The sequence below is a fragment of the Aplysia californica genome, unplaced genomic scaffold, assembly GCF_000002075.1.
Source record: "Aplysia californica isolate F4 #8 unplaced genomic scaffold, AplCal3.0 scaffold00899, whole genome shotgun sequence".
NCBI lineage: Eukaryota > Metazoa > Mollusca > Gastropoda > Aplysiida > Aplysiidae > Aplysia > Aplysia californica.
Genome location: NW_004798169.1, coordinates 123,078 through 135,109, shown reverse-complemented (window position 1 = coordinate 135,109; position 12,032 = coordinate 123,078). Strand labels below are relative to the sequence as shown.

Sequence of the window (12,032 nt, the reverse complement as noted above, 5' to 3'; positions counted from 1 at the left end):
TCCTTTATATAGGGCATAAAGAGAAAAACTTGTATTTATACTAGGTCAAGATTTTTTGTTTGTTCACTGGAAGTGCCATGCAAAGTTTCGTGAGCATCGGTGAATTCCTCAATGAGCTGGAATTTTTTAAGGTGGTCAGACGAATTGAACAAGCTGTAATAGATGGGTTTTTTCATTTGTTGTGTCACTTTTTCTTTTAAAAGTAAAACTTTTGATTAAAAGCGTATTTATTTATTTATTATTTATTTAGTTATGTATTTATTTGTTTGTTTGTTTGTTTGTTTGTTTGTTTGTTTGTTTGTTTGTTTGTTTGTTACTTATTTATTGCAATCCAGTGTTGCTTTGCGCTATTTGAAAAAAAATAATGACAACAATCCATCCCAAATGTTTCAGACGAGACTTTCGACTGTTCATCGCTGACCCCGTGAACCCAGAGAAGCCCTTCCCACAACCCGTCTTCTGGTTTAAACAAAACGTGCAGAAACTAGGGGTAAGTTCAAGTTGCACACAGGGACTGTTTCTGGCTGTTCCAACACAAAACTCGCGTTACAGCGACGTCAAATATCAAGGGAAGTAACACGTGCATCATTTTAAGTCGGTCCTCAACGTAGGTTGTTTTTCTTGGACTAGGATCCGGACTTTTTTGTTTTACTATATAAAAGAACGGGGCAGACATAATTCGTTTGCAAGCTGTTCAAATGTACTAAGCCTAGAAAGGAAAATGTTTTAAGAGAGAGCAATAACTGTTTCAATTTTTAAAATCAAATGTATCTACATTACGTCATTTGTCTTGCTTTTTTTACAATGTTTAAGAATTCAAATTTCGACAAAATGTTTCTCGAGCATATTGTGCAACATTTACGGCAGATTATAAAACTGCAATTAAAACAAAGTTTAAAAAATTAGGACTAAGTACATTTTAAAAGCTAGCCGTCGATGTGATATCAGAACAGCAGCAGACCAAAGGCAATGTTGTAGAACATGTCGAACCTTCGAACACAAATTAAAAAGACGACGCTGGACTTTTAAACGATTCATTTTGTCGAGTGCAGTTTTAAGTCGAGTATTAACAGGCATTATTTAATCCCCTTTTAATAACACCACGTAGATGAGCACCAGGGGAATTTTTATAGCCTCTCAGGGGTGGCGAAAGTGATCACTGGCTATAAAATGTGAATGTTAACAGTTGACATGCGCAGAAGTAGGCTAAAGCCTACATTATATATATTCAACATCTGGGTCTGTCTGCATGTTTCTCCATTCGGTTCAGCCAATTGTTTTAACGTTTTAACGTTGCAACCTCGGTGTAGCTTTATGAATACCTAGGCATCTGCAGATCTCTTTCGGTTCAAGGTTATTTCCTTTTCATACTGGGCTATGGTTTATTTATAAGTGACCTTAATCTACATTTTCAGCTTACTTACTGGTCAGTAATTTAGATCCTTGCTGAAATGTTCCAGATAGTAAAGTGCCATTAACTTTGATTCACACTTAAATGCTTCATGTACCTAGCCACCGTTAGTTCAAACCCTGACAATAACACAGCATAATTATGTAGCTTTGGTTCGCCATAACACCCGTAGCTTTACTGAACGTACCTGTCTGGGTGTTGTCAAGTGCAGCTTCCGCCCTGTATGTGGCCCACACTGTGTGTTCATTGATCCTTCCTGTTGGTCATTGCACAGAACAACAGATACAGTGTCATCTTTGACAACCCGCCTGAGGGATGGCTCGCCTTTCATATCCACGTGAGATAATGATGTTGCTCCTGTTTACGTTGTTATTGTTGTTGTTTTGGTTGTTGTTACGGTTTACATTGTTTTTTGGTTGTCCTTGTTTTGTTGTTGTTGTTGTTTGTTGTTTTTTGGTGCTGTTGTTGTTGTTGTTGTTGTTGTTGTTGTTGTTGTCGAAGATGTCGTCAGTTTTTGCTTCTGAAAACGATGCTGATGTTACTTAAATGGGCCTGGTGAACTCCGCGAAAAAATCGTCGAGTGAGAGCGAGGCTTTTTTTCGGCTCCATTGTCATTATACTCAGAGGTACCTCCACTCGTCCAAATAACTACATTCAAATAGATGATGATGATGATGATGATGATGATGATGATGATGATGATGATGATGATGACATGTGATTGCGAGTATCATTATTATCTCTAGGAGCATTTTCTCTCTCTGACCACTGATCACACATAGATTCAATGAAAAAGTTGCTTGCATCTTATGGACCTCAATATAGCCCCAATTTGATGGAAAGGATGGAGATATTGATTGTATGACGTCATTTAAAAACTGTAACAAAATCTTTGTACGTACTATTTCAAATACACGTAATATGTATCTGTGTTCAGGGACTATAAGCACTATGAGAAAAGTCCATATGGTGGAAAAATAGGTTAGGCTAGTGCCCGAATTACACAAGCGTTCATGTACTTCATGTAATGCTTTATAACAACTATTTATTTATAGCACAAGTGTTATTATCTTGAGGGGGGGGGGGATCTTCTCTTGTTCGTTTTGCTTTTATTTTACACTGTAGCAAAATTAGTTGACATTAGTTCTCTTTTTATGTTTTTGTGTCTGTGACAAAGGTACTTGAGTCTCAGTTGACTAATATCAGGAATCATTGTATATTAAACGACAATAAAATACTATGATATCCTCCGCTAGACTTATCAGTAAGGTCTAGAACTGATATAGATGTGCATGACGCACGAGTCTCGTCCAATTTGAAAACCAATAAAACCTGAAAGGTTAAGGAATGTGACCTTTTATATGCTGATGGCAGTGCTCTATTGTAACGTAACAAGACCAGTATGTAAGAATGTATGGACTTTGTCCCCAACGTATGTGACAATTTAGGGTTCACTATCAGCACAAAAAAGACTAAAGTCTTCCACCAAGGCTGAAAACTCACCAAACACCGCTCCCCCAGTCAACGAACTGCTCAAGGCAGTTGTATAATTTTAACTATCCTGGTAGTGCATGTTCTACTGATGTATGAATTGACTGATGCTGAAGTTACATGTGCATTCTGGATATGCAAAGCGCGTTCAGCATTTTGGTAATCTGGGAAATCAAAAGTTTGGGACGTCTATGGTAAAATACACAAATTCAAAACTCGGCGTGTACAGTGTTGTTGTATTTCCAACCCTTTTATTTTAAGCTGATTACTGATCGGTGTACAAAACTCATGTAAAAAAAAACTCAACATTTTTCATCTCGCCTGCTATCTAAGAAAAATATTTGCGATTCTCTGGAAGGGTAAGATTCCCGTCACCAAAAAACTTGTACTTGAGAGGGCGACAGCCGTAGTATCTTCTACCGCCTGAAAGAAATACAGCTGGCGAAGGCTGACTTGTTTAACAGTGTAATCAAAGTGAGGAAAAGAACCAGATAGGTCGAATGAGGCCCCACACGAAATGTTTCCCACAATACGGACGTAATCAACAAAATTTCTTGTTCGGGGAATGTTCACCGCCAAAATAATCGAAAGGATATCTCATTAAAATCTGTATTCCTTCTATGGGCAAAGCGTAATTATAATCTTTTAACCTGCTGTAGGATTAATGGTCCCAAGAGGTTTTTTTTTTCAAATTTCATTAGTAAATTTAACTAAAGACGTGAATACACAAATAGAAGACAAAAAAGCAGTGGTGACAATAACACACATGTATTTATCAATTTATATTATGATTTTTTAAATGGATTTTTTATCTAGCCTTTTTCGACCAGGGCCCAATATAATCATGTTATGACCTGATCACAGGGTGGTAAAAAGTCGAGAAAAAAAAAACAGCATTCACAGTCACAGCAGTCATAAGATTATTAGGAGTTAGTACCCCTTACCTTTTTAAGGTAGACTCAACCAGGTTAATTGTGAGGTTACAAAATCATTGCTTGTGACTGCTTATGAGAGTGGACAGAGAGGGGTGAACAGAGTATTTATATGGCAAGCAAACTGTTTTTGAGTGTTGTGCACAGTACTCATTGGTGATATCTTGGGGGTCTGTTTAAATTTAAAAGACAAATGTTTATTACGGTGTGTGGGGGATATTGACTGCGACGATGTTCCCAAATTAAGGAAAGGAAGCAGTGATTATTTGATTATATACATGGGTAGATGCCTCGCCCCTGACTACTACTACTACTACTACTACTACTACTACTACTACTACTACTACTACTACTACTACTACTACTACTACTACTACTACTACTACTACTACTACTACTACTACTACTGCTGCTGCTGCAGCAATGTACTCCTGCCCTCCCCCCCCCCCCCCATTTTTCATATGTTTTTTCCTCTCCCCTCCCCCCCCTGTGCTTGGTTTATAATCACACCTCCATCTTTGTGCCCCTACCAGGCAACTTTCCCAGGACCAGATGACAGCGTGTTCGAGTTCACCACAGAGAATATGATTATCCCCAATTACCTGCCGTTCCCGGACTGCCACAATGACACTTGCACGGGGACGCTAGTCTGAAGCGCTTCATCATAGAAACCTCTGTTCTCGTAGCGTTAACTGTTTGGAGCCTGATGGTGATATCAACCTTTGATACTGAGTGGTTTAATGTCTGTTCCGTGTACTCTCAACCAGTTCTCTTCTATTTGCTTGCGCTCTGGTTGAGAATTAGACAGACGTACAAACATAATTCCAAAGTGTACTTTTCTGGTGTTGTTGTTTTTTAAATTTGTTTACTTTTGTTCTTGTTTGAGAAACGTAAAATGTGTCGAATCATTTGGGGATTTCTTTTTTGTTGCTGATTTGTTTATCCACCTTTTTGTTTGTTTGGTTGGTTGGTTGGTTGGTTGGTTGGTTGCTTGGTTGGTTCTTTTGTCGTTTGGTTGTTGGTTTGTTTGTTTGTCTGTTTGCTTGGGGGGTTTTGTTTGTTTGTTTGAGAATAAGAGAAATACACATTACATGTGTTTACCTGTTTCTTGGAATCCTTGTCATTTGGTCCCCTTTCACCTTGTTGAAAATTGTTTTTAGATATTGAAATCCTCTTTTTTTTATCTCCGTGTCACTGTGTATTGCGTCAGGTATACTTGTGCAACCAATGTATTTAAATCTGTTGACATGCTTTATTCATTTGTTCTTAGATGTGACGTTGCATTCTTGGAACTCATCACATTTTGAGATCACCATACATTCCGCTTTCTTAACATTCAGTCCTCTATTTTTGCTGTTCTCTGTTTCTGCAATTAGGGTCTCCTGGAGATTAGACTCAAAATCTAGACTGTGACTGTTTAAGTGTGTGCGTCTGTGTGTGCGTATGTGTGTGTGTGTGTGTGCGTGTGTGTGTATGTGTGTGTGTGTGTGTGTGTGCTCGCGCGCCTGTGCGTCAGTATACAGTTTTGTGTGTGTCTGTGTACATGTGTGTATTTGTGTGCGTGTGTGTGTGTGTGTTTGTGTGTCTGTGTGTGTGTGTGTGTGTGTGTGTGTTTGTGTGTCTGTGTGTGTGTGTGTGTGTGTGTGTGTAAAAATATTACGCTTAATACTCTGCAATGCCGAATGCCCTCAGAGGCTCGTAGAAGGTAGTCTGGGAATGAATCTGACAGGCAGTCAACTATTGAGAAATCATTTGTGCCTTCTGTCGGAGCCTTTTCGAGCACTTTTTGCATTTTGGTAAGTGTTTTACGGCGCTCGCAACTGCATAAATGAGGTCATGTGAGCGTGCAGGACACATTAAGGATTTCAGTTTGGTAGAAATTAGTTTTGAATGTTTCACGAATCCTACTCTTATCGATTTTAAGACCACCAAGGGATCTTTAACATGCGCAATTTGACACGGGGCCTTCGATATTTTTTCGCCCTTCTCCCAGAAGGCTGTCACATCCTAGGTATTTCATCTTCCCTACCCTATAATCAGACCCCCAGTTATAAAGGATCTTTCTTCGGTAGAATAGTGAGAAGAGAGTGGAGAACCACGTAACTGTCTGCCTGGGCTCCAATGTGTCACGACACGGAGGAATCGGGCGCCTATCAATGCTAAGTATAATGGAGTTATTGGTATCAAATAATCGTGTGTTCATTAATATTGTTTTTGATGAAAAGACGGATTCTTCTTTATTGAATAGACGTCGAATTATCAGTGAATGAAGGAGGTGTATGGTGTCTGGTGCAAAAGTAAATTAGCGACAAATTGATCACCTAATCTATTGATTTCCAAGGTTGAGTGTGCTAGGAAACTGCCCATTTGCATTTTTTGAAAGCTTTTTGGTGCCTTTAATCAACGTTTTTCTGTAAAAATCCGCGCAAAAAAACCTGTTTTAAATAGACATGAACGGTATTGAGCCAAAATTTAATTGATGAAAATTGTCAATATTTTGACGTGCGATTGATTTCACTACGATGCCACACAAATGGTTCCAATCCCATCATGTTTCATAATTATTTAGTGAGATGCCAACTGAGATTGCTATTCTGTAAATGTGGTGTGTTTTTTGTTGTTGTTGTTGTTGTTGTTGTTGTGTGTGTGTGTGTGGTAGCCTATCCGTTCGAAATGTTCGGAGCCCCGAAGAGTGTGCTCTTCGCCAGGGCCACCGCCTCCCTTGGGTAGCGGGTGAGGCAGTCCAACCTCCCTGAATCCTCCCCGAAGAGATGCCCCGCCACGGAGGCCCGGCGGTGGCATCTCTGCAGCCAGTGCTCCAAATCTTGGGGCTCCTCGCTGCACAATGGACATATTGGGTCCGATGTTTTGTCTATTCTATTTTTGTAGGCCCGAAGCCCAGAGAAATGAACGGTCATGATTTTTGCCAGTAATGACTGGTCACTGCGGGACATAATAAGAGCCTCTCGTTTTAAGATTTTTTGTTGTTGTGTGTGTGTGTGTGTGTGTGTGTGTGTGTGTGTGTGTGTGTGTGTGTGTGTGTGCGAGCGTGCGTGTGCGTGTGTGTGTGGGGGGGGGGGGGGGTTCACTCTTGCATTGACCATTGAGTGAAGTTGGGATGAGGTTAGAAGGGAGGGGGTGCCATTGGAAGGCCCAACATTTGTGTACTGGAAGAACTTCCAGCTGTTCCTGTCTGACGGGCTTTGTTTTCCAACACTAAATAAAAACTACTGTGAGAGCGTACACCTTTTAAATCAAACAAACATATAAGAACAAACAAACAAACAGGATATTGATACACGCATTTGTACGTAAATATAACACACATCAAGAGAATATTACGGTTTGCAATAATTCAATATAATTTATGACAAACAGGAGAGTGACAGAAAGTGGATACCAACCTGTCTAATTCAAAAATGCAGACACATGAACCCAGAAAGACATAGGCACCAATAAGTACACACACACACACACACACACACACACACACACACACACACACACACACACACACACACACACACACACACACACACACACACACACACACACATACATCAAATTCTAAAATCACGTACGCGTACAAGTTCAAAAATGCACATTCACAAATACGCATAGATGCTTTATACACACACTTATCAATGCACTCACGCTCAAATACCCCAGAGCATATAAACACACTCACATTCACACACACACACACACACACACACACACACACACACACACACACACACACACACACACACACACACACACACACACACACGCACACACTTCTACGTGCTTACAAAATATAATATAAACCCATAAATGGTTTCACCTGAAGAAACAAACATAGGCATTGCTCATTTACACACGCACACAAGTTAACGCAGTCAGCCTTGGTGTTCATAGAGGTAAACATAGTTAACACTGTAATTTTTCCACATTAATACATACAGCTACCTTGACTTGATATGTTCAGAATGAGATTGCAATGTTGTCTTGATGAGAACGAAAGAAAATGAAGTGGCTTTCTCACAAAAAGGAAAAATGTGAGATGAGATTTGGATTGTACCTGACAGGAGGGAGTGGGGAAGAGGGGGGAGAAAGAGAGAGAGAGAGAGAGAGAGAGAGAGAGAGAGAGAGAGAGAGAGAGAGAGAGAGAGAGAGAGAGAAAGAGAGAGAAAGAGAGAAAGACAGACAGACAGACAGACAGACAGACAGACAGACAGACAGACAGACAGACAGACAGACAGACAGACAGACTGACTGAGAGATAGGGAGAAAGAGAGAGAATAAGAGACACAATGTAGAAGATATGAACACAATTCTGGAATGTTGCGAATGCTTTTGATTTGGGGAAATAATTGGGGGGGGGGGAGGGGGGGTAAAGATTAACTTTGGGGCTCCTCTTGCAGGTGCATGGTTGTTTGTTCACTCTATAAATAAAAAGCTCCCAGACCGAAAGACGCAGATATGTCACAAGTTGAACGTAGTTATTGTTATACTAACTTCACGTTTCGTTCTTTCGTGAGTTGTCTCCCTGATAGAAGAATGAAGGAAAGATGTCTGAGACAGTAAACCAAATAAGTACAGTTTCCAAGGACCTGGTGGCCCACCTTTTGATTGTTGCACCTCCTGTTTGTCAGTATTACACCATGAAGTAATCAGAGGAACAAGTCGATAGTAACTACTCAACATAAGAAAAGGGAGGTGGGGTGCAGGTGAGAATAATCACTTTTGTTTTGCTTTGATTCCTTTCTTCGCTTGTTCTAGGGGCGGGGACTGTATTCATATCGTGAGCTCCAGAGTGCGAAGAGAAGATGAAAGTTCCTTGACATAATGATGGGGGGATGAGTGAACACAAAAAGGTTGAGGTCTCCGAGGCCGCCGTGTCGGTGGCTCTGGGCACCAGTGTGAAAATGTTGGATGTCTTTAGCCTCGTCTTCTCTTTCTGGGACATCTGTGAGGGAAAAACAACGATTAAAGTCAAAAGACATGATTATGGCTCGTACACACCAAACATCCACGCTCGTGTGGCATCGTGCATTCGTCCAACTCACAAACGTGTGCTCATTCACACCTATCATCCGTCTATTCGTAGGTTATCTAGCCTAGCGAGCTATATATATCAACATGGAAATGGAAGTGAGGACTGAGAACACAGTTCAGAGATTTCGCGATCTCAGTGCTTTCTTGTCACATTTCCATTTTTAATAACAGTAGAAGCAGTTCACAACAAAGAGTGAGCTTAAGAAGAAGTCACATTTTCACTGTTAGAAAAGGGAGATACGGCAAGAAAGCACTGAGGTCGCAGTTAGACAGCAAGACGCCCTTCCCAGTTTTTCAGAATGTAGTTTGGATTCCGATAAAGCCGACAAGGCCGATCCGAGCTTAAAGTCGCCTGCAGTCTGCCAGCTCTGTGTGGAGCAAGTTGGAAATCATAAGGGAATTTTTATAGCTATTGACGCTTACTGAGTCTGTCTCCGAAATCGGCGTTCTCTATGTTTTTGCCCTTAGGTTGCACTTTGCCTCGTGGTCCTCGTGGTTATTGGATCAGTGAGGGAGCGGTCAGTCACAACACGAGAGCAGATGGGTACCACACGCACGAACGACAACTATCACTACCGCATGAACACGAGTAGTTAGTAGGAACACAAAAAGAGCCCAGATAAGTAATAAATTCTTTCGTGCGTCTAACACACGTTACCACACGAACGCGTATGTTTGGTGTGAACGAGCCGTTAGAGATAGGTGTAAGGAAGAAGCAGAACTATGTCATTTGTACCTATCACAGTAAGGAGGTCTCGTGAGCACGTAGCGCACGTTAAAGATTCTTTGGTGGTAAAACATCGTAGAACAATAGACCGCCACTATGGATTTTTTTCAAAGTCATGACTTAAAAAATATCCCCATGACACCTGTAAAAATAGTGAACACACCCTTACACCTCCCATGACTCCAAGCTTTTTGACTGTCTACCCTTTGGAGCACGTGGGAAGTAATGCATATGTTCGGCACAATTTACCGATCGGCGTAATCTTAAGATTGCGCTGCGCGTTTTAATGATCGTATAATTGTAACATTCTTGTGAGCCTTTCAGTTTCAAATCCTAATTTTAATTTAAATTTTGATATTTTTACACTTTCGAAAAGATTATTATACGTGGATGTTCCTTGAAGTGTGTACAAAATAAAGATGGAAGTGAATTTTTAAAAAATCATTTTAAAAATATTGTGAACTTTGAGCTTGATACCTGGCATTGTATCATTCTCGTGGACTTTTCAATTTCAATTCTAATTTATTTTTTCACATTTTTACACTTCTGAAAATATATGAATGTTCCTTGATGTGGGTAAAAGAATAAAGATGGAAGCTGATTTTTTAACAAATTATTTTTAAAATATTAAATAAATTAAATGTACTTTGTGGACCTGGTTTGATACCCGGCATCGTTGTATCATTTTTGTGAGCTCTTCAAAAATATAAAATATAAATGCAATCTTCAAATTTCCTCTCAACTATAAGATCGTTAAACGCGCAGCGCAATCTTAAGATTGCCGCGCAGTTATACGATCGATTAAAGCGCGCCGATTGCTAAATTGCGTGGAACACATTATATACTTGAGCAATCTACTTCTTCTATGTTATGCCGTCTCAGGCAAAGCTGCATGCTGTTTTGGCTTTTATCACTCTGTATTCTCTTGCATAAAGCAAGAAAACAAACATAATTTATGAATAAACAATCAAGGTGAGCGCTATGAAACTCTTATTTCCAAAACAAACAATAAATAACTGCTAAAGCAAGCAAACAAATCCCTCTGTTCTCTCTGGCATATTATGAGAACACAAATTTTAATGAATGCCGAAACAATCAAACGAGGGACGATAATATTATGCTCAAACACAGAAGGCAGCTACGAACACTCAAACAGACAAACAAAGTCCACTGTACGCACTTGCGGCACGTGCATAAAACAAAAGGAAACTTTCAAACACGCAAACAAAGGGCAATATACTCCACGCAATTTCTGGATTAAACAATTAGACACACGCAAACAACTGGAAAACAGAACAAGACCTGTGTCTGTTGTGTAGCGGCAAAGCGCTTGTTTGTCGTACACAGGCGACCAAGTTCAATTCCCGAGTGCGTGGGATTTTTATCGAGTATCTCGGCCTCTCTGTTAGGATGTTGTAGGCTATTCTCTCTCAACTCGGATTGACCCTGACAGGCAAGATCAAAGCTTAACTCCTACCTCCAACATGATCAAAATTGCGTGGTTGGAGGAGTAAAATACACTTAATAATATAATGATAGTGTCACAGGCAGCGTGGTGGAATCAGGTGCTTGTCAAAATAATGAAAGTCAAGAAACTGGCATTTTCCACAGGTTGGGGAATTTTTGTCGAATTTTTGTTTTTTGGTTCAACACCTTTCAAGCCCTTTACAGAACACATTTCTGAGTGGATTTTAATGAAAAACGTTGATTAAAGGCATAGCAACTGAATTTTCAGTTTCCACGGACTCTCAAGCTAAGGAAATAACTTTGGAGGCCGTTTTCTCGCTCATTTTACCTCTGAAACCAGGCGACCCCCACCTACTTCAATTGCTAATATCTTGACTTGTATTCAAGATAAATGAATATATTTTTTAATCAAAAGCAAGGCAAATGGACAGGCGTTAAGATGATACCAATAAGTCCATATGCTCTAAAATTGACGAGAGCCTGATTCCACCGTGTCGTGACACAATAAACAAAGTACAAGGCACTCACTCGCAACAGGCAAGTCCCACGTTCAGCTCACACAGACACTCGTAACAGACGCCATCTTTGTAGGCCCAGATGAAATCTCCCTCTGCCATATAGGGCGGGTCCATGCCGGTGGGGCAGAAGTTCATGGGCTGACCTTCGCCATCTGAGGTCGGCATAAAAAAGGGGGTGGGGAAGGGAAGAGGGGAGGTGAGATTGAGAAACTGAGCTTGTGTTTGTGTGTGAGGGATGCAGGTGAGGGCGCATGTGAGATCTAAGTGAAGTATATGTAGGCTTGAATTTGTTGGGAAATATTTAATGGTATTATTTAAACGTAGTTCATAAAAAAATACCATCATCATCATCAACAACATAATATCATCGTTTTTGTGAGGTACGTGTTTTGGGAACTTTATGACATCATTAAAATATTCGAGGTTTCACCCCGTTCGAAATTCAT

The 12,032-nt window shown here is 40.2% G+C and overlaps 2 protein-coding genes across 2 annotated transcripts in view; one reads left to right on the top strand and one right to left on the bottom strand.

The window, feature by feature from the left end:
- The window catches only part of LOC101861774 (autocrine proliferation repressor protein A), a 29,545-nt gene extending 25,058 nt beyond the window's left edge, over window positions 1-4,487 (top strand). Inside the window, exons 9-11 of the mRNA XM_035972908.1 lie at window positions 394-490; window positions 1,686-1,748; window positions 4,368-4,487. Coding sequence (XP_035828801.1) covers window positions 394-490; window positions 1,686-1,748; window positions 4,368-4,487 — 280 coding nt within the window. The remainder of the gene's footprint in view (window positions 1-393; window positions 491-1,685; window positions 1,749-4,367) is intronic.
- Window positions 4,488-8,093: 3,606 nt separating this feature from the next.
- Window positions 8,094-12,032, bottom strand: part of LOC101861548 — an 8,544-nt gene continuing 4,605 nt past the window's right edge. Inside the window, exons 2-3 of the mRNA XM_005110486.3 lie at window positions 11,597-11,738; window positions 8,094-8,785 (exon numbers count right to left, since the gene is read on the bottom strand). Coding sequence (XP_005110543.1) covers window positions 8,758-8,785; window positions 11,597-11,738 — 170 coding nt within the window. The 3' untranslated portion in view covers window positions 8,094-8,757. The remainder of the gene's footprint in view (window positions 8,786-11,596; window positions 11,739-12,032) is intronic.